Source organism: Gordionus sp. m RMFG-2023, chromosome 2 (genome assembly GCF_954871325.1).
Source record: "Gordionus sp. m RMFG-2023 chromosome 2, tfGorSpeb1-WG-v2, whole genome shotgun sequence".
In the NCBI taxonomy this organism is placed as follows: Eukaryota; Metazoa; Nematomorpha; class Gordioida; order Chordodea; family Parachordodidae; genus Gordionus; species Gordionus sp. m RMFG-2023.
Genome location: NC_088776.1, coordinates 39,591,881 through 39,615,592, shown reverse-complemented (window position 1 = coordinate 39,615,592; position 23,712 = coordinate 39,591,881). Strand labels below are relative to the sequence as shown.

The window sequence follows — 23,712 nt, the reverse complement described above, 5'->3', positions numbered from 1 at the left end:
TATCAATTGAGGCATATGTATAAATTAATAAATCTTTTTTATCACTTGTAATTCTTTAGACGGAAAATTTTTTTCAGCAATCTAAAATATTTTATAATGTAATAGATTTTGTATTAAAATATATTATTTTTAGAAATGTCTTATATTGTTTTAAGTTGCCAGTTTATTTTGTATGCATAATATAATAAATGATAAAATATGAAAATCAGAATAATTGTTCAAAGTTAACAAATTTTATAAAGTATATATAAAATCGGCCGAAGGGCGGGGAATAAAATTTTTTTTGATAGCAAAGGCTATCTCAGGGGGCCCTGTCTAAAATATGCTTTCATATGCTCTCAGCAGCTGTAGTAATAATCTAAAATTACATAGTAATTTTAAAAAATAGGTGCTGGTTAATTTGCAGTAATAGCCATGACACTCACGATGTAAACTAATATCAGAATTTATTATTGGATGGAAGAAATAATTATGCAAATATATTGAAGCCTGGAGTTATTTACACGTCAAGGATGCCATATTAGAAATGAAATTTTTTCTAACTATAAAATAACCAGAATGATATGATGAAACAATTAAGATTTTATATATTGTCGCATCACCTCTAGTTGGTATATTATATCTTAAAATAATAGTAGTTTGTAATAATATCAAAAATATACTTGTATTAAAACTTTTTTTAGAAAAAAAAATAAAAATAGCTTTCCTAAAAACACGTAAAAAAGAAAAGAAATCAAATTTATTACATCTATTGTAGGATAAATAATAAAATGTTTAATTTTTAGAATTGTATAAAACAAAATAGATGGCGTTAAATACTTAAATGCAAATTGTTACTATATTTTTTATCAAAAGCATTTATTAGTAAAATTCATTATAATATTAATTGTAATATATTATTTAACTAACTGACAAATACATCTATAAAAGTGGCATTTTATCTAATATTTTATAAATAACTGTATATAATAGAGGATTATAAACTATATATTTAATTACTTACTTTTTATAAAGAAATCTTTTATACTTATTTGAACCTTGAAAATATTTTTAGGAATAGGTATGATAATAATATTTAAAAATAAATATACAGTTGATTAGTCATTTTGAACTCGGCTAATTACAATATAAAATTTTTTAGTTTTCAATTAATAAATGATTATATTTATTTAATTATGGTTATATAATAATTTAAATAATAATTGTCAATTAAGCTTCTGTTAATGCTGAATTAATATTTAGTGAGTGATATTGATATTCTATTTTTAACACAAAATTTGATTGCAAGCTGACATAGTGAAAATAAAATTTATATGTATTAATCTAATCTAATATGTAAAATAGTAAAAATTTAATAAATATTTATACAGTCTTATTAATTTAATAAAATTAAATCTATATACTACGTAATAGAATTATAAAAAAAATCGTACAGTGGGCAATAAAAAAAATTTATTTTTAGTTCAAGGGGTTAAGATTCCAATAAAAAATTTATTTTCTGCTTTAGGGACTATTCAAATTTTTCAGGGGGCTCGAGCCCCTGCGCCCCCTCTCCCTCCCTAGTGACGCCACTGATTTAATTACATTTATTTATCACAATCTATTAAGATATTTTATTAATTAATTTCGATTTCAAGTTTTTAGCGTAATATTTACCTATTATTTTCTAATACTAGTGGTATAATATTTATCTAAATTTCTAGTCAAATAATAATTATTTCAGAAACTCCTTGTCTAACAGGGAGAAAGAGATTGCAAGTTTGTCCAACGAGCTCGAGTCTCCGCCATCAAGCAATAATAGTTTTTATAGAGTTAGAAGAGCCGAGTATTAAAGCTATTACTGAAATATCATAATGGTTTGAAAGAAATATCTCCTAAGAAGCAAGAAAATTATTGAATTCAATGCACTTATTATGACGCATGACGTATTCCAAATTTTTCTTATAAGAATTTATTATGTAATTATACAACTATTTTATGTAATACTTTTCAAAAACATGACATAGACTTGATTAAGATGAGAATAGCGGAGACCATTTTATTAGAACTCAAGGAAATTAAAGCTAATGTTGATGAAGAATTTCATATTTTATATGTTTTTACTTGCAACAAGCAAGCTCATCGTCAAAACATTAATATAGGATCAGTAGAAGAGTATTATAAAACAAATGTCCCATATCTTAGATAAATTTATAACCCAGATAAATGAATAGTTATTAATTCATGCAGAACTTCCACAAAAGCATTCCCAACCTTTTTCAGATGGTGATAGAAAAAAAAAATTAATTAAATTTTTATCATGAAGATGTTAAAGTATCTTATGATGCCTTATTAGCTGAATAAATATTATTAAAAGATTAACTATGGTTGATATAATCCCAAAAAATGCTATGGATGCTTTGATTTCAAACACATTTTAGATTATATTTCCAATGTATTATAATGGTTATATATATACTTCCCATTAGTAAACTAATGAGAGAATTCTCTTTTTAAGAATAACAGAGCTCTGCAGAAGTTTTATTTGCAGAGCACGGCCCTAATTTTTTTTTTAAAATTTTTTCGGCCCAGCCCGGGGTTTTAAAAAAATTTTTTTTAGGCCAAGCTCGGCTTTTAAATTCAGGCCCGATCAGAATTTTTCTAAAATAAATTATATTTATTTTTTATTTTTATAGGTAATAATGGCGATTTCAAATATTTATATAGCCCAGCCCGGATATTTTTTTTAAAAAAATTTTCAGGCCCAGCCCGGGTGTTTTTTTTAAAAAATTTTAGCGGCACGGGTATATTTAAAAATATTAAAATATGGTCCATCCCGGGTGCTAGGCCTGCAAGTCTCTGAAAAACATACCTATGAAGCAAAACTTCTGAAAGTAGATTAGATGGTTTAGATCTTTTGAATATTTCTAGGCATTTAACGCTAAGCAAGGATGAGATAATTTAAAAATTAGATCAAAACATACAAAATTCAATTATTCCTCAGAAACCTTTTGTGTATTAATTTATATTTCCAACATTTAAATTATTTATACTTTATATATATATTTTAAAGGCTCAAAAATTTCCCAATTTCTATTTTGGGTCATTTAAGTGATTCATATGGTGGTTATATTCACTTTATATTTTATAATTCACATTTATTTCTAAGTTTTTCAATGTCGCTATTTATATCCGTTTAATATTTTTTAATTCACATTTATTTTATAGCTTTTTATATGCCTATACATATAATTTTTTTATAATTCACATTAATATTTAAAATTGTGTATAAGAAAAGTTATTAGTCCTAATAAATTTATGCTCAATGATATATCTTAAAATTTTTATTACCCCCCCCCCCCCCCCCCCCCATACCCCAGACCAAATTATTGCGTACGCGTCTGCTTGGTATAATTCTAATATCAAAGATTGCATACCAAGGCAAGGAGTAAGTGACACTGGTCTTTTATTGTGAGAGATATTTCCCAAACTATTCCTTAAAACTAATTTAAAAAACATGTGATTTTCATTTTATTTTCAAATAAATATTCTTTTTCTCCTAAAATATCGTTAAAATTATTTTGAGCATTTGAAAATTTTACTTATTTGCTCTTTATACCATTGACTGACGCTCTATAAATAAATGGCAATCTTGTTTTATACCAAGCACAATATACCAGTTAACATTCAAAACCATTAATTTTAATTTTGTATATATCACAGCGACATGGAATCTCAATATGATAGGAATTCTAATAATTTAGCTGAATATTTCGTTGTTGCAGGGCTTCCAGAAAAAGATCCAGAGTTATTGGAAAACTGTATTCCAGCTGAGATGGAACCACCACAGGAATTTAAATCAATTCCTCCTATAATTGAATTGGCTATAATATTTAGAAGCCTGGGAGAAGAAGTGAAAACGAAATATTTTTATTATTATATATATAATTTTAATAGCCACCTCCAGGTTTTGTTGTTATTGAAAACACTCCCACAGGGTATCCCGCAGATTTAAATCACGGAAGTTTAAGAAGTCCAAATGTATATCTTTGTTATAAAAGGGGACGAGAAAAACCTCCAATAGTTGATATAGGGTATTTTTAATATAAAATATATTACTCATTCTATAAATTTTATTTTTTTTAAAATTTTATATTAAAATTATATTAGAGTATAAAATAATAAATGTTATGATAATTTAGAGTATAAATAATAAATCTTATGATAATTAGAATATAAAATTATTTTAAGATATTATTTTGATATGCTTATATAGGGGCTTCTATATGGGGAGTGAGGGTTATGGGAAAAAAATTGATTGAAATTGGAGGAGGGTAGGCAGTTATGATTACAGTATCATTATTTTAAAAAAAGTTGAAGGAAGGCTTGGGATAGTTTGTATTTGAATTTATTTTTTTTGTTAATTTTGATCTGGTAAGAAGTTGGTAAATTCTAAAGGGGCAAGGAGTGATATTATCATTCACTGGGGGGAGGGATATGGGTTTAGGAGTCTAATTAATTTAAAATCTGATTTTTTAAAAATTTAAACATATCTCATAAGGAAGCTTTACACTTTTAGAATTTCATAGCAATAATTTATTCATAATATGTTTTTCAATATATGAGTGCATTTACATTAAATGTGTTTAAAATCAGGAAAATTTATTTATAATTTATACCTCATCCAGACTTTATATTTAAATACAATAAAATTTTACTTTATTTGTTTTTTAAAACCTAATCTTTGACTAATAAATTACAAAAATTAAAAATTTTGAATATAGAAATAATAAGTAAAAAAAAAGAAGAAAATAATGAAGAAAAAGGGAACATTCAAGATATAAAATTTGGCAAAATTACAATTTATTATATACTTAATAATCTTATCAAATTCATATTCATAATATATGCAAGTAAAATTGTATAATAAATTTCATATAAAAATTTATATGATTAAGTATATATAATTAAATTTAAATAAATTTGATTTCTTCTGGAAATTTAATTTAATGTAAAACCAAAAAATTTATTGATTCAATTATTTTCTTATATGTTTTTTTGCATATTTTACTATGTATAAAGTGAAACTTTTTATTGTTATCTTTTGTTATACAATTTTTAAAGAATTATATAACCATAAGTAATACAAAAATCTGAATCCCATAAAATATTTATCTGATTGAAAATTAAAATTTTAAAAATATTTCTCATATCTTGCCCTAGATCAATGAAGTATGTTAAGAATTTTGATGCAGAATTCAGGAATTAATGTTTTCAAAAGTGTGTGGCCATGATGCATTACTAAAATTAGCTGAGTTTTTAATGTATCTAGACACAAAAATAACGTATTTGCTATACTTTTATAAAAGTGTCCATATATAGATACTATCTTAGAGGTGTCAGAATTTGTTTTAGATACTTTTAAGTGGTATACTGTAATTTAATGCCTTTTTTATATTAAAAATAAAATATTTGAATGCAAAATTCATTTTATCTCATATGAGCATATAATTTAAATGGATATATAAAAAATATTAAGACTAATATTATAAAAAATTAAAAAATATTATACAAAATATTTAAACTTATATATAGAATATTAAAACTTATATATAAAAATATATTAATTAAATATCATTTGTCCCCATTTAAATCTATAGATATCAGTTCAAGATTCTAAAGGATATTTTTATCACTTAAAGTAATATATAAATAATTCCTGCTTAGCCATGACGTCCATTAATGATTAAAAACAATACCATTGATGCACAAAATTATTTTAAGCAAATAAATTTATTTAGAATTTTTAATTTATAGATATTTCATTAAAATTAACAAATTATAAGTTTAATATAAATTTTTTTTAATAATAAATGCTCGTTTTAAATGAGAATTCATTTAATTATTATTTTTATATATGGTGTTCGAATTGACTGAGAATAAAATATTAAAATGTTGTTTACGTATTTTGTGCCATCATAATCAGAGTTTCTGCTCGAGAATAACAATGAACCCTATATATAAAGAGGATAAAATAGTATATGTATCTAGATTCATTTTAGTCGATGTATCTGTATATAGATCCATTTAAAATGTATCTTTTAACAACTCATAAAATTAGTAATTCAGTGAGATAATTCATGCCTAATTTTATTGAGAAGGGGTATCAAAAACGTAAAAATGTATTAATTTCTATTCAAAAAATAATGGAATAATAAAGTAAAAAAATAAAATGTTTTTATAGTATTAAATACCTAAGAATAATATCGAACGATCAAATAATGAGGATATAAAATACAAATCTAATAAAATCGAAATGAATAATTTGTTCCCGGCCTATTTTAAAGTGGGAAATTAAAATGAAAATTTCTCTTATCCAAATTCTAAACGCTAATAATGTAAACGTTATAAATTGGGAGATTATATAAGCTGATTATACTGTCATGTATAATAATGATAGATTGAAATATTAAATTCTATGGTTTATGGCGAAAAACAGATTATATTTCATTCTATCTTTAAACACATCCTAATTGGAAAATTATTTTTTATTATTATATTTAATTTTGTCAATTAGTAATTGGCTAATAACTTTCTTTAGGACGTACCTTACATTTTAGGTGCACGCCAATTCTTTACATTCTTTTTTTTTGAGACTTGCCGATTAACATATTAACAAGATTTACAAGGGTATAAGACCGCCGATATATTGTTTTTAATTTTTTTTAAAATTTACTGTGGATCCTTACATTATAAACTGCTTTTAATTAGATTCTCCTGACGATGATCATTGTCGGGCTAATATCTATTTGATAATGATGAGCTAATTTGTACTTTAATGAATCTAGCTTTCCATCACTTCTGCATCAGTTTCATTATTGCTGGAGCTACGCTTTATTTTGGTGGTCTCTGTCATGTTGATTCTTGTCCATCAAGAATTTTTAAATATTCAAAATAAGTTAAATATGAGATTTTTTTAAAATATAAAAGCACTATCCTTTTTTTAAAAATGGATATTGATATAAGGAATAGGAATCATATTCGAATTATACTTTGTTAAGAGATAGTCACTGTACCTTTACAAAAAACAAAATCAAACATAGTATAATCATACCTTTCAATTAAAGATAATTTCTGCCGCCTCTTTATTAAAAAAATTTTAATACACTTTTAATGGCTTCTGCTTTAGTAAACCATAATTATATTTTACATTATATACAAGGATTCCATATATCTTTGATCGTACTAGAATTATTACAATTTTTTAAAAATTAAATCAAAGGTTTTTATGACGGTGAAATAATATTACAAATTTTAATTTTTAAATGACCATAATTATAATTTTAATCCTACGGAATCTATCAGAATTTTGTAAAAAATGACAGTATGACGGATCCGGGCAAATTGTTTATATCCGACGGGTTCTTGAATTTTATTTATTTCTCAGCTTCAAATTTAAAACAATTCTAAATGGGGAAACGACATTTTTTGTTTTTTAGTATCAAGATTAGTTTTGTTAAACGGTTGATTTTAAAAAACGAGTAACCCAATATTTTAACCAAAAAAGATTATGCAATCCTAGAGATTTTGCTAACAGATGGCAGAAGGGTTTGGGCATCTATTAGAGAAATCTTTCCTTTCCTTTCCTTTCCTTTCCTTTCCTTTCCTTTCCTTTCCTTTCCTTTCCTTTCCTTTCCTTTCCTTTCCTTTCCTTTCCTTTCCTTTCCTTTCCTTTCCTTTCCTTTCCTTTCCTTTCCTTTCCTTTCCTTTCCTTTCCTTTCCTTTCCTTTCCTTTCCTTTCCTTTCCTTTCCTTTCCTTTCCTTTCCTTTCCTTTCCTTTCCTTTCCTTTCCTTTCCTTTCCTTTCCTTTCCTTTCCTTTCCTTTCCTTTCCTTTCCTTTCCTTTCCTTTCCTTTCCTTTCCTTTCCTTTCCTTTCCTTTCCTTTCCTTTCCTTTACGTAATATAAAAATTGGCATAATCCGTTAAAATAAAATTAGTACTTTAACTCTGCCATATAGGATATCGTATTACATTAAATGACTAACTACCTAAGAATGTTGTAATAAGCTAACTTGTTTTTCGAAATTTATTATATCAAAATAAACTAGAGTGATGTACGAGGGCAAAGAAAGAGTCATGCCCGGCTGTGAAATCCTATTGTATTCCCCTTATGGCCGACCAGCCAATGTTAACAACAGCGGGGCCAGGACCTACATAACGTACAGGAGAGCGTACGTATCGGCGTCTCCCAACGAACTTACAGTATCCGACATTTGCGTCGTTTTGTTAAACAAAGTTTCTTTATTTTTATTTTGATTTTGATTTGAATATTAATATTTGGATACTATTTAAATGTGTATGAAAAATCTATTATTATCCATTTTTTAATCGAAAAACATCATTATCATAATTTAATCTATAAGTGTAGAAAAGATTATAGTAGATAAGTATTAAATTCTTTATCGAAATTTGATGATAATTTAAAAAATATTAATATTATATATAAATTTTTTTGTTAGAGATATATTTATAAAAATATGGGGGAAGGGCTGAATACCATTTTCTAAAATATATTAATCTTTTTACATAAAAATAACTTTGAAAAACGTTTAAAATGTTGCATAATTTATAGATTTTTTAGAAACTTTATATTTTTGACTTTGAGCCCCCACCTCCCCACCCCCTTAAAATAATTCTTTATTTTTATGTCATTCAAATTTATATCAACCGCATTAAAACCTGAACTTAAGAGATCTAATTCAATTAACAATATATTTGTATTTAATTTTCACAAATCATATTTTAATGCTCACAAGCGTTTATCCTTGTGATTTCTATAAAACGCTATGATGTTTAAATTGATGATATGGTAACGCAAACTATTTTACCTCTTTTTAACACAAAAAAAACTTATTTACTAGATTGCATATTATCATTTTAAAGTAAGAGAAATGTGCCATGAATGGCCATGTTTGCTTTTTTGAAAAAGGTATTAAAATTTGGGTATAACCAAACAAATTTTATATCAATGTATAGCCTAATTATTAATCTTTAAAATAAGATTTGAATCAAAGCTATATCTATAATAGTTTATAAGCTAGATGAGATTATGTGTAAGTTGTTTTTATGGTCAGTCATTACATACATACTATGTATTGACTGGCCATATACTATGTGTTAACTGGCCATAATATATTATTTAAGAATTTTATTATAAATATGAAATAATACAATATAAAATACTTGTAAAAGATCTATGTAAATATTTCTACTTTTTTTAGTTATATAAAAAATTCCACACTAATTTAATTAGTATTAATATCTCAATTTATCACCATCTATTTAATGATAATATTATAAATTAATATCTTAATTATCTTTTTGCTAAACATTCTTAAGCTTGTTCATCATTTGAAATTTCACCTAATGTTGTTTTGCAAGAGCTTTTTATTTCAATATGAATATGTGAATGTGCGAATTGTGGCCAATCAATACATGGCCAGACTTCATTATTATGATAATGCTATTATGATTTTGGAGACCCTTCCCCCTTTTTGGTTAATGATGCTTACTACCTTAAGGTACTACCTATCAAATTTGAATTTTGTTTATTTTTCATTTGGATAGGTACTACCAAATATATTTATAATATATATTTGAAAAATCGTAATTTTTGGAAAGCCTCTATGGCCCAGTAGGCAAGAGCTTCGCTTACTGATCCCATGGTCATGGGTTCGAATCTCGGGAATGGTCATGTTTTTTTTCTTAATCTAACTTGGTGGTTCCATCCTTGGGGGGATGATATATAGGAGGCCAGACTCGACCACGTGATTCCGTTATAATATATTAAATAATAAGGGTCTTATTACATTTTAATAAATTTTGGTCAGTATTTAGCAAATTAGGTTGGTATTTAGAATATTTCCATACATTCACTTGTAAGCATCATTAACCCCCCTTTTCTCCTTTAGCCTAATTTATAACTTTAGTTTCAGGTGGAAGGCTTGGCTAGTTGAAACCTTACTGCAGAGAATAGTGCTTCCATTGTTTCAAAAAACGGCTCGAACATGCATTTTTCTGAAGCATAATAAAAATTTCCTTCCCAGATTAATTTAAATCATTAATGTATTGGTCAGACTTTTCCTATCCTAGGGCATATATTCTTTGTAATGATTGATTCATCGAAATTCCCCACAAAATCGCTTCCTTCCATGTAATAAATTTACTTTCAGACTTTTCCTATCCTAGATCATATATTCTTTGTAATGATTGATTCATCGAAATTCCCCACAAATTCGCTTCCTTCCATGTAAAAAATTTACTTGTTTAATGAATTGGTATGTTAGTATTAGTGAATTATTAAATAGTTCGATTTAACCCATTTTTTAAATTAAGATTTTAGCAAAAATATTACATAGTCTCGAGATTTCGTCAATAGATTCCAATGAGCAAAATCTTCAGTATCTGTGTTATTGAGGGTGTAAATAACCCTGATAAATGTATTTTTCAAATATCATTGGCTTTAGCCATTGGTTGCAAAATCTAATTTTTAAATTGTAATTTTTTTATAAAACAATTTAAATTTACACTACAATAATTTGTATAAAATCAGGATCATGTGTTTTGAATCTACTCCAACTTTAATTAATCACATAATAAATTAAATTCTATAGGCATTTCATTTAAAAATGGTAATATTTTATAAGCGATTTATGCCTTACCTTGTTGTAAAGGGATGTTGGTAGTTGACAATTTATTCTCTTTTTAATTATTTCAGATAATGACTCAGATTTATTTTATATATACTACAAACGTTGGCATTTTGACGTGGCAATGTTATATGTGTTTTTATAATCATCATTTTATTAAAAGAACTTTGTAGCATCTTGTGCTACCATTAATTTACTATATGATCAATACATCTTCGGTGGTTGGAAAGGTAGTCGAAGTCATCTTGCATAATATTTTTTGGCCAAATTAATGGGTTAATCCTTTTTAAAAATTGAGCCATTTAACAACACTAATAGCTAGTTAAATCCAGAGTTGTTAATCGCTACTTTTAAAAGTAGCGCGCTACCACTATCGCTATTTGTCAAAAAATTAGCGCGCTACTGCTACGCTAATTGTTAAAAAAAGTAGCTCGCTATTAGCTACTATTTTTAAAAAGTAGCTTTAGCTACTTTTAGGCTACTTTTTATAAAAAAAATTAAAAAAATTTTTTTATTTTATTTTGCATTAATGTAATTGTATAGTAAATAATATATAAAAATCAACATTTATAAATATTAAAATATAGTTAATTTTGATTATAAAAAAATTTATGTAATAAATTTTAAATATTTATGGTAATTTGTTGAATTTTAATAATAAAATCATTTCAATATTATAATCCCCAAGTCTAGAGCGACGATCAGAAAGTATTAGTTTTGCCTTACTAAATAATCTCTCTGTGTCTCACCTTCAGCATTATCCTCACCAAATATTCTATATTCATATTAAATAGAATAAATTATTCATCCCGTTTTTAATAGAAATGTATAGTGATATTTATCAAAAATGGAGTGGTAAAATCATTAGGTTGCTATTCAAAATTTTAAACCTCAGGAATTATGATGTAACTAAGTAAAAATATTTTATCAAATGAATACATTGAATTCCATGTACTGTATATAAATTGATGGATATTAATCAATAAGAAATAAATATAGTAAAAATCTAATCATCCATGAAATATTCTATAACCATATCATATTAAATGTTAAGCTCAATGACACTGTGCAATAAAAACTAATGAAATAATCCATCTCTGTTGTAAATTTTATTAGTTAAATTCACTAATTTTTTTATAATTTGATATAAATTGATATAATATTACTAAAATATGTATGTATTTAGTTAATAAAAATTCTCTATATAATGTGAAATATTAAACAACTTTTAAATAAATACTGAAAAATTTAATTAATAACTTAACTATCACTTGATTTAATTTTATTACTCTAAATATTTTAAAAATTAATTTATAATACTGAAGGCCTTCAGCTAATTGGACCCATTATCGGTCACCATCTTGCAAATTTTATTATGAATCCTAAAAGACTTGTGGACGTCTATGACAATAATTTTATTTGCAAGCACATCGTATGTCTGGCATTATCCTTTTGAGGGCTAATGCTACTGATCTTCTTTTTAAAGTCCTAGGGTCTAGCCAATGGCCCGTGATTCCCAATAAGCTTTAAAAATATTTAATCAGATCAATTTATAAATATAAATAAGTGTTTACCTTCTATTATGTGTCCAACTATCTGTCGTGGTACATATATGAGATATCTCTGATAATTCTACTATTAAAGCATCTTTCATCACTTTAAACTTATCTGCTATTTTATTCACAAGTGTCTGGCGACATAAAATAGTTGTACCAGGTGATGAAGTTTTAATCATCATAGTAAAGGATGGATTATCAACCAAGGACATTGGCTGAACTGTATCAATTATAAGAACCACAATAACTTTATCAGTTAATTTCTGAGAAATATTAGCATTTGTATTATTAATTAATTTTGTCTAAATGGAATTAGTCTTTTTAGATATAGATTCACCTATGTCAAATTTATTTAAATGTTGTTCAATTTTCTTAAAACTATTAGCATATTTACCTTTAGGTGTTTCTTGAGGTTATAGACTGGTTTGATTTGAGGAAATATTTTTCTTACATTTTAAACATAAATTTGAAGCCAGTTTTAGTTTTAATATTTATCTTGAAAAATTTTTGAAATCTAGGGAATGGGAAAGTATTGCTATGAATATTATTTTCTTCCCTGGTATCTTCCATTTCATTAATATCATTGTCTGACTCTGAATCACTTTCAACGATTTGGATATCCATATGAGATGCCATTTTAAATTATTAACAGGTGATTTAGGTTTATAATACAAATTGGAAATATATTTCAATTTCAAAATTAAATAATAAATCATAATAATTATAATTAATCATGGTATTATATTTAAATTTTCGTGCTTATACTTACATTCATTATATTTTTTAAAAAAAGTAGCCGCTATTAGCTATAGCTACCATAAAAGATAGCGCGCTACTTTAACAATTCTGGTTAAATCCTAGGAATATAACATTTTTCTATAAAAGGTGAGTATTACATTGCGTAGATACGTTAAGAATGATATCATTTTAGAATGTTTAAAGATTTATTGATAAACGTTATCGTAGTTTATATTGGTCTTTAAGGACTATTCGTTGATTCCAAGTCATTGCTTGCCTATGGCTTAGCTGTTATGTCATCCGGAATTTTTGGCGATATATTCTTCCATAAAATATAGAAGGAAATCGTTCAAGAATTTTATTTTACCTTCATTTAAATAAAAAGTTTTGTTAAAGATTAACTTAAATAAAAGTAAGTGGATTTTCCTAAAATTTGAATAAATCAATCTAATCTTTTTTTTACCAAGATTATATTCTCCAGGATGGTAAAATTTCGACTAATTGTGGTTTTTATTATAATTGTAAAAAAGGGTGTATTCATTATCCCTGACAGTATCAACTATTCAGCCCCCCCCCTCCGAAGCTAAAACCTTAGCATTAGGTCAAAAACGAAAAAGAAAAGGTTCTTCAAAGTCACAAAAGAATTAGCATCGCAACTTATTTACTTGTATATATAATTATAATTTATGAAAATTAAATATAAAAATAAACATTGCTTGGAATTGATTTAGCTTTCATAAGTTTAAATTCAGCTGATCTGATTCGATTGACATGGATAATAATTTGGGAATGAGGCTCAAAATATGTTCCTAATTATGTAACATTTCGGCATATTCTTTAACCATGAATACGAGTATTTTTTTAAAATTTGATGTTAAAAATTTAATAAAATATGTGGTTTAACTTTAATGTAACTTTAGACTCTATTTTTCAAACCACTATTCTTGCATTAGCCAAAAATGTTTTTTAACGTTATTTTTATATGAAAAGATTTTAAAAAAAAGAGAATATATGAATTCCTTAAAAGTCGCACCTTTTTTAAAACCCATATGGACATGAGCTAATTTACCATATTTCACACCATAAAAAAATTTCATACATATTATTTGTATTTTTTCTTATATTTACATTAAATTTTTATAAGAAATTTGATACTTAATTTATTATCTACTATCCTCCTTTTTTTACAATAACTTAAAATTTTTTTAATGAATGCAATACACTTTTTTAATTTAAATATGGATTAATTATTTTTTGATTAAATAGTATCCCTTAATATTATTATATGATTGCAATACAACTGATTTGTTGTATAGTATTGTTACACATAGGGGTGTACCGATACCACTTTTTGGAGGCCGATGCGATCCGATATTCTCGATATTAAATTGTTATCGGCCGATTACCGATCCGAGATCATATCTAATTTTGTAATCTGTAAAGATACCAATGGTTTTAATTTTTAATATACTTTTTATTGGTATAACATCTATATTTTAACTCTACCATAACTTATGTCATTTGAATATATTATAATGATCAGTTATATTCAATTTAATTGCAATTCTAAAAGTGTTTAAAATATTTTTATTGTTAAATCACTTTTATATAACATTAATCTATATACATAATAAGTAATAAACAAATATATTATGAAATTTGGAATATATCGAAGATTTCTTTTTAAAAATACCAAAATTTCAAATTTATCAGAGATTAGCCTGCGGCGATGGTAACTGTCAATATCACCAGATTCAGAGATTCTGAAGAGATTATCGCACACTTTTATAAACAGAATGCGCAAAAAAATAACAATATGGCAGAATGTTTATTAATTAATTAATTATTATTAAAAAAATATACATAAAAATGGATTTCGAATTTATTTATAAAAATAAATGATTATAAAATAAATTTTTTAAAAAAATTTTATAACATTTTATTTTTGTTAAAAACGCCATTTTATATCGGATTGGGAAATTTTATAATATTGGCCGATAACCGATATTCTAAATGGGTGACATATCGGCTCCATCCGATCCGATATAAATTATTGTACATCCCTAGTCACGCAATATAATACTGAAAAACTTCCACACGATCACTCAAGTAATACTTGACAGAACAATATAGATAAGATAATAGTTTGACTGGAACCGAGCTAAAATGGTCATTATATAGCGGTAGTCATCTTTGGAGGTTCTCCACAGTTTATAATCGTTTAAAAATAATTTAATTAGAAGAGCCTTAAGAGAATATTAAATAGGTTAGAAATATTTACAAATATAAATTATTTTTAAAATATTCTCTTTTATTATTATAGTTGAGGAGTTTAATTATTCTATAGATTTGGATTTATATTTGACCAGCCATCTACTAATTCACTGAAATTTTCATATAGGGAAAAATTTACTCATAGATTTAGATTATGGTAAATTTTGATCGATATAAATATAGTAGTTGTATTCTTTAGAAAGAAATTTGGAAATAAAAAATTTTAAATATATTTTTTCAACGTTTGTATTAAAGGGCGAAAGACCTCCTCACGCATTCATGCTTATTAATAAGAGAAATTTGGAAATAAAAAATTTTAAATATATTTTTTCAACGTTTGTATTAAAGGGCGAAAGACCTCCTCACGCATTCATGCTTATTAATAAGAACCTTAATAAAGGAATGGTCGGATCTGATGTATTTATATGTTACAAAAAATCTATGTCTAAAACGAATTTGATATCCTATAAACCTGGTAAATATTATTTTTTTTAATGGGTAAATGAGTAAAATAATAAGGACGCGTGATAGTCATTAAAATCGCCGTTTATTGCACATGCCCATTTTATAATTTAATTATAAAATTAAAATTGAAAAATTTCCATTAATCCTTTTTTAATATACTAAGATTGGGAAGGGTATCCAATAAAATTTTTATGATTTTTTTTTATTTTAAAATAATATATCGAGGAATGAAAATTTGTTTGGAAAATTAAAATAGAAATTTGAGCGATAAATAATATCATGATGGATTGACATTTTACCCAAATTATGAAAAAAATAATAGCTTTGTTAAGCAGATACCCGGAGACAAATTTAAACGATTATCTCTTGCCTGACATAACACCTTTATTTTGTCTCCCCATGGGGGCCACTCTCGAAAAATGGGATGATAATACCAAAATACCGGATCCACTATTTTCGACCTTCGTTCTCACCAATTATTTGGCCATTAAAGTTAGGCATTTATATAAGTTATAAAATTATTCTATATTTTATATGATATTAATTAATACTTAATAAATGATTGTATATAAAGAAAAAAGTAAGAAAAAAAAGAAAAAGGTAAAAGAAAGAAAATTTAAGCAACATGTTTCATATTTAATGTGTTCTTTTTGTTAATTTCAATTATATGTACAATGTTTTATATTTTAATTTGACGATTTTTCTATGGTTCTCATTTTAATTGATTATTTGTACACCATTATATCCCTACTAACTTAAGGCATACGGAGCGGCTATAGTCTTCTACGAACCCTACGACATTGAAAAACTGAGTCATGATCAGAGGCAACGACTTATGATCGACGATTCTTCTAACCTTAGGACAAAGATACCCTTAAATAGCGATTTAAGTTCGAAACCATCGAACAAAGAACTTTTCAAATCCTGTAACGGTGGCAATGAGGATGTAAATCAGTATATTGACGAAAATATCGACTCCGATTATTCTAACCGAGTTCTCAAAAGTGACAGTCCCTTCTACAATGGAGACATTGTAGCGAACGATTACAACAAAACTGATTTCCCCGATTTAAGTTCAGAGTCAGAAAATGAAAAAAAAATAAACCAACAGAAGAACCAAAGAGTTATCGTTTATAGTAACAAAGCTATAAGCATAGTGTCCAAATGGCCACTTTTTACTATCTTCAAGAAATTTTTGCACTTTTTATACAACGTGACTTTGAGTGGCTCTTCCAAGATACCTATCGAAAGGTGAGAACAATAAAAATATTTTAGAGGAAATAAGCTAATAATAAATTAATTAATAAATATAGATACATATCATTTTTCATGCACAAAATACCCTTCCCGTCACAAAGTAGACCTCAAATACTTGTTCAGGTAAAATATAATTTTTTTAGTTTTTTTACGTTAATGAAATTAAATAATTACCTAAAAATATTTAACTAAACTTCAAAAATGAGTTTTGTTTCTATACGCTTTTATACGGTTAAATAATGGGAAAAGTTTAAGATAGTTGCTACTATTCTTATAAAATTTAAATAATTTTTTGATAAAACTTATTATTTAATCAAAGCTGCCTTTCTTTCAACAATATCTGTTCTTATAAATATTAATTATTACTTTGTTAATATGCTATAACCATGATTTATACTTAGCTTAGAACTTCCTTTTTTTAAAAGAATGAGCCGATTTTAAGGTTGAAATTATATGACTAAACATAGTTGGTATTATTTTACAACTAATGATTTCATATTTTTTTTATGAATATTTATTAATAAAATAATTTTTTTATATTTAGTTTATATTAATTACTGTTATAATATTTAGACATATATGTTTAAATGAACCCAAAAATTTTGATTTTTTGATTTATATTTCCACACTCGGTCGCCAAGACCCCCTTTTGACCATCACATATATAAGACACTATATAATGCATAAGCGTAGCCATGATTTTCATAAAAGGGGGAGTTAAAAACCCCCAGAGACCCCATTTTGGGCGGGCCTTCGGCCCGGTTTCCTTCGTCTATATATAGTTATTATTCTTACAATAGGAAGTTAATTTTAATAAAATTTTTTTATCTATATTTAAAATATACGAAATTGGATAAGAGATTATATCAAAAAATAAGTCTGGAACTAATAGGAAATATATTTTTATTAGTTAATATAATATATAATAAATGTAATTATATTATATATGTTGTATTCCATATTAAATCAACCAAAAAAAGTCGATTCTCAACCCGACTCCCTTCGATTTTTTTAAAAATTTGCATGTTGGTAGTATATACACTAATTAATAAAAATGTAAAATTTTAAATCGCCTTACTTTATGAGATATGGCCATCTAAGTAATTAAGCTAAATACATGATTTAAATTTTATCAAATAGCTCTTTATTATGATATAAAATTTATTTTATTGAAAAAAAGTCTATTACCAAAAAACCGGAAATAGAAAACTGGAAATGGCTATAAAATATAAATTGCTCTTTTTTTTTCTCTTAAATTTTTTTTACAATAGACATTATACTTCTTAATATTTGTACTAAATCCTAGATTGGGACGAGTATTGGGCCAAAAGTTATTACACTTTAAATATAAGTAGTATGGCTTAAATCCTATATTATACTAAAAATATAGTAATTTACGAAACAAATAAAAAGAAAATTCATTTGTGATCGGGCCTGATATATTTTTTTATAAATCTTTCTGGCATTATTAGTAAAATTAGGCCCTATGCATATCACTAGTAGACATTGTGTCATATTTAGCACATAAGTTTAGCTATTTTATTTTAGAAGGAAAATAATTGTAAAAGCATTTATAACTTTATTTAGCTAATTAATTGGAAATTAATATTCTAATAAACATATTAATTAAATAATATCATACATTAAATAATCTAATGAATTAGAATAAAATTTAACTTTCATTTTTCCTTCCATTGGAATAAATGAATGATATTTTTGTGTCCCGGGAATTCATTTGGCCATTAGAAATTTATTTTCAAGATTGATTTCCATTCTTAAATATTCTACGTTGCTAACAAATATATAATTAATTCCCGGGATATTGATTCTCGCATAATTATTTAAGTCAATAGGAGTTATTATATGATTTTCATGAGGACGTTGCAGGCTTGCTCTAGCCGCCAACCTCTTAGTAATTCCCCCCTAAACTATCGCAAGGAGTTTTGCCATGTGCAGTTGCCAAAATTGCCATTCTGCCTTGATCCCAAAATCATTATAATGGTTGTAGAGGTTTACAAAGTTTTTTTTTGTTTTTATACTGGGTAACACCTCCATCAGAAAAATAAAATATTATTGAAATCTTATCAAATCTTTCTTTCAAGATATGAATTAATTTTATTTGAAATAAATGAAAGGAACAAGTATTGTGTTTGAGACAATCTGATAGATATAATCACGTAACTTAAATGTTTGATGATATATTTGGTATAATATAGGATTTAAGCCATACTACTTATATTTAATGTGTAATAACTATTGACCCAGTACTCGTCCCAATCTAGGATTTTGTACAAATATTAAGAAGTATAATGTTTATCTGTAAAAAAAATTTAAAAGAAAAAAAAGAGCAATTTATATTTTATAGCTATTTCCGGTTTTTGGTAATAGACATTTTTTCGATAAATTAAATTTTATGTTATATTAAAGAGCCATTCTAGAGCTATTTAATAAAATCAAAATCATGTCTTTAGCTTAATTACTTTTTGAGATAATTATAATTAAATATAGTGTATTTTGGAATTTCCGCGTTTCTAAAGATGACCATATCTCATGAAGTAAGCTGAGTTGAGAATTAAAATTTTAAATTTTTACTAGTTAGTGTATATACTACCATCATACAAATTTTTAAAAAAATTGAAGGGGGTCGGGTTGAATTTTCAGTTGATTTGATATGGAATACAACAAAAACGTTTTAATAATTTAGAATTTTAGATCTAATTTTCTTTTAGAATTTGATAATTAATTAATGGTGTTAATTCCCGATGAATACTTATGAGCGCTAAGCCATTTAATTTATTTTGCGTAGTATTTCGCAAATATGTATTAAGCATTCGTAAATTTGAGAAAGTTCTTTCATTAGTGCATGTCTTAATAGGGGGCGTGCTAAAATTTGAACTAATTTTGTAATTTTGGAAAGTTTATTAATATGTGTTTACAAACATTGAGTTCACTTAGTACATTCTCAGCTTAATGTCCATTCTTTTTAAGCTTGCATACCAATATTTAAATTCAAATTACTTCTAATTATGTCCATACCATATCTTGCAAATAAAACCTATAAATAAGTGAATTTTATCTCTAATCTCATCTGAGAAGCTCACTGATGGATTAGAGGATAACAAAATTTGAAAGTTATTGAGCAACAGTTTATGATTTAAGCGTTCTCTAATTTGAGTTAAAAATATATCCATAAGTGGTATAAAATCGTAATTCTGTATGTAATACTCCTCAACTGATTATGTAGAAATATTATTCCTATGTACTTATCTTGATACATTTCTTGGCATGTTTATTATCATATTATATGAATGCACCTTTTTTTTGAACCATGTTAAATATCTTGATAAATTCAAAATCATCATTTTTCTTATTTGTAAAATAGCATGGTAAAGTTCCTAAATTAATTTTATACATATTTTTAAAATATAAGCAAATTTAACCAGATTGCAAATTTTGTACTTTTGAATGTATTATCTATAAGATAGTATTATTGATCAATAAATTATAATAAAATTTACTTCAGATCTTTCATCAACATCAACATTAACAAAAATATAAATATAAATATAATGTTAAAATACACTACCTATTGGGACTATTTGAATGATAGGATCATTTTTCTCTAGCATAATCACTATTGTTTCATCATCAAGAGGCAAAGCTACTTACTTAAACGCCCATCCTGGGAAATAAGAGGAGAGGTAAAAAACCTATCCCCGATTAAATAAAAACTTGATTATGGAAGAGTTATGTTGGCTATGTTAATTTTGCTTTTATTTAGCATTGTGAGAACCTAGAAATAACCATATGATTAAATAAAATAAAAAATACCAGTATAAATACTCACTTATCAATAAAACTAGTTCTTTATATACAACTTTGAAAATAATCAATAATCCATTTCATATTCATTATCCATCATACCTACTTAGGATTTAAATTGATTAATAATAATAATAAAGGGGATTGATATTGGTTGAATTAAAATTTTAAAAGTTATAATTCATATGTTTAAATAAATGTAACAATATTTTGTTCTGTTAGAAAATTAAATATTAATAAATATGTTCAGGTTATTAAAAGATACTTTTTAAATAAGTCTATATACAGATATATATGATTAAATGATTATAAATATTGTTATATTTTAGTAATATAATATTTTCAAAATTTTGGCCATTAAGGCATCCTCGTTTATCTGTGAAAGACATTTTTAACAACACTAGAAAATCTTTCTACCGGGGCTTTTAAGGGATTATGGTGTTATATTTTATCTCTTTAAAAATAAAACTAAAATCTCGATTTTCGTTTTTGGAAAAATTATTTAAAATTTGTTGAGAATCAAAATTTAAATCATTATTGACAATCATACTATTGGCATCCACAATGGCAACAAGATTCAATGTGTGACTGTCACAACATTGATGATTAGGTAAACTATATGATTCTGATATTTCAAAATCCTGAGAAATAGTATAAATACTTGATATTGATATTGGTACAAACAACTGCTTCTTCATCTTACAGATCATCCATGAATTCACTACTATTTTCAATTGGCTTGAATATAATAAATCAGTAATCCTAATCATATATTATGTTTATATTTATAATAAAATAAACCTAAAAACTTTGAGAAAATTTATGGCATTGTCAGTAATGGTCTTTGAGATTTTATTTTGAATGCAATAGTCCTTTGCTATATCTTGTAAATTCTTTGCGATTTTATCATATGTATGACTAGCAGTCATTCTTTTACAAGCCAACGCTACATTTTTTCTTTCCAAACTTGTTGGATCTATATAGTGTACAGTGACTTCTATGTATGAACTAAAAATTAACATTTCTTAAAACTGCTAAAGTAATTCGTTCTTAATTAATTATTATACAAATTTAAATGTTAGCTATACTGGGATAGGCACTCCAACAATCTGCTGTTGTGCATATTAGCGATGGTTCTATTAGATTTTATTTCTTTCTTTTCATTTTCCCATCTTTAGGAAATTCTACCAATCACTCTGTCGGCAAATAATGTTTTTTTGTTAGGCTAATGTTTTGATCATTTTTATAAATGAAGGATTTTCAATAATTGAAAATGGCTGAATACTAGCTATAATAAAAGCAGTTATTAAATCATCTAAAGTGGTTTGAGTTCAAGTCTGAGGTCTATTGTTAAAAATATCAGTGGACGATGAGCCTAGTCCATTATTTTCTTTAATAAATTTCTTCTCCTTCCCCTTTTTTATTTTGATTAAGAGTGTTTGATGTTTTCTCTTAAAATTTAAAATTATAATTGTAAACATTTATTTAGTATCCATACCTTCAATGTTGCAAATTGAGGTAAAGCTAACTGAAATTTTCGTATTTTTTGGTAGACGTGGCAAACATTTTACTATCAGATTTGTTTTCTTTATTTTGAGATATTATTTTAAAATATGCTCTATAAATTGGCCATGGAAAAACAATGTCTGAAATTGTTGATGTTTCATAAATTTATTATTTCACCTCTTCATCTTCATCACTATTAATATTAATCTAAAATAAATTTTTAAAATTAATATAATAATATTAACCAATTCCATTGAAAATAAAATTAGCAGATTCCTAGAAATGGATTGTAATATTAAAATTTGTCTGGTTTATTGATAAACTCGAACATAATATTTAATGAACATTTATATATATTTTTTATTAGGACTGTGCCGATCCACATATCCGATCCGATATTGGTTCAAACCGATCCGATATTTAACTGATTTTTCACCACTCTCCTTTGAACCAAATGTAAAATCAATATTTTTTATGTATTTCTACAAAATATATTTAATAATATATCCATTTTATGTTGGTATAAATTATAAAATTGTAAAATTGTAATATTTAATATATAAAATTATAATATATTAGATTTTTTATAATAAATATGAGAGCCTCTAGATTTTCTGGCAATAAGCCTCTACTATGTGGATTATCTATATCCCCTGCCGTACTGAAGGCATACTCAGATGAGACACTTGTTGCAGGAGGCGCCAAAAAATTACATGCAAGTTTTGACATATTTGGGATTTCAGCATTAATTCTCCAATATTCAAGTGGATCCACAGGGGATATAATATCAATATCAATGTTATTCGAGTTATCTAAATAAAAAGATCACAAATATAAAATTAGCATTTATAAAATAATGTGTTTCATACAAACATAATCTTGTGTCGATTTTGAAAAATAATCCAATATCATCCAAACAAATGGGTCAATCATAACTCAATCAAGCAATACTTGATTAAATATTAAAAATATGTTATTATACTTTCTAGATATAAAGATTCTTTTAAATATTCCTTGATTTCTATCAAGTATGGCAGGTTATTTACATTTCAATTATTTTTGTTACTAGTTTCTCTCTGATTTTCAATTGAAAAGAATCCCTTAAATTAAATTGCATTTTTTAATGTTATGTGGCATTTTTCTCATTGTCATTACCTAAGTTAACAATAAAATCTAAATTTATTTTAAAAAATACCTGGCGTATCTTCATTGGGAGTTGGAAGTTGAACATTATTATAACCTTTAATAAAAGGCTTACATGCTTGTCGTGAGCTTTTCAATATATGAAATGTCTTTTGGTAAAAAGTAGGGGTGTACCGATACCATTTTTTGAAGGCCGATCCGATATTCCCAATATTAAATTGATATCGGCCGATTACCGATCCGTAATCATATCTAATTTTGTA

The 23,712-nt window shown here is 25.7% G+C and overlaps 1 protein-coding gene across 8 annotated transcripts in view; it reads left to right on the top strand.

The window, feature by feature from the left end:
• Positions 1 to 3,636: 3,636 nt before the first annotated feature.
• LOC135925183 (C-myc promoter-binding protein-like) overlaps positions 3,637 to 23,712 on the top strand; it is a 59,102-nt gene continuing 39,026 nt past the window's right edge. For 5 of the 8 annotated variants that reach the window (XM_065460398.1, XM_065460399.1, XM_065460397.1 and 2 more), the window contains exons 1-7: positions 3,646 to 3,892; positions 3,937 to 4,073; positions 8,088 to 8,274; positions 15,605 to 15,731; positions 16,044 to 16,213; positions 16,482 to 16,972; positions 17,035 to 17,101. In XM_065460398.1, the coding sequence (XP_065316470.1) occupies positions 3,707 to 3,892; positions 3,937 to 4,073; positions 8,088 to 8,274; positions 15,605 to 15,731; positions 16,044 to 16,213; positions 16,482 to 16,972; positions 17,035 to 17,101 (1,365 nt within the window). In that variant the 5' untranslated portion in view covers positions 3,646 to 3,706. Of the gene's footprint in view, positions 3,893 to 3,936; positions 4,074 to 8,087; positions 8,275 to 15,604; positions 15,732 to 16,043; positions 16,214 to 16,481; positions 16,973 to 17,034; positions 17,102 to 23,712 lie in introns of all 8 variants that reach the window. The other 3 variants (XM_065460401.1, XM_065460400.1, XM_065460394.1) reach the window with 2 other exon arrangements.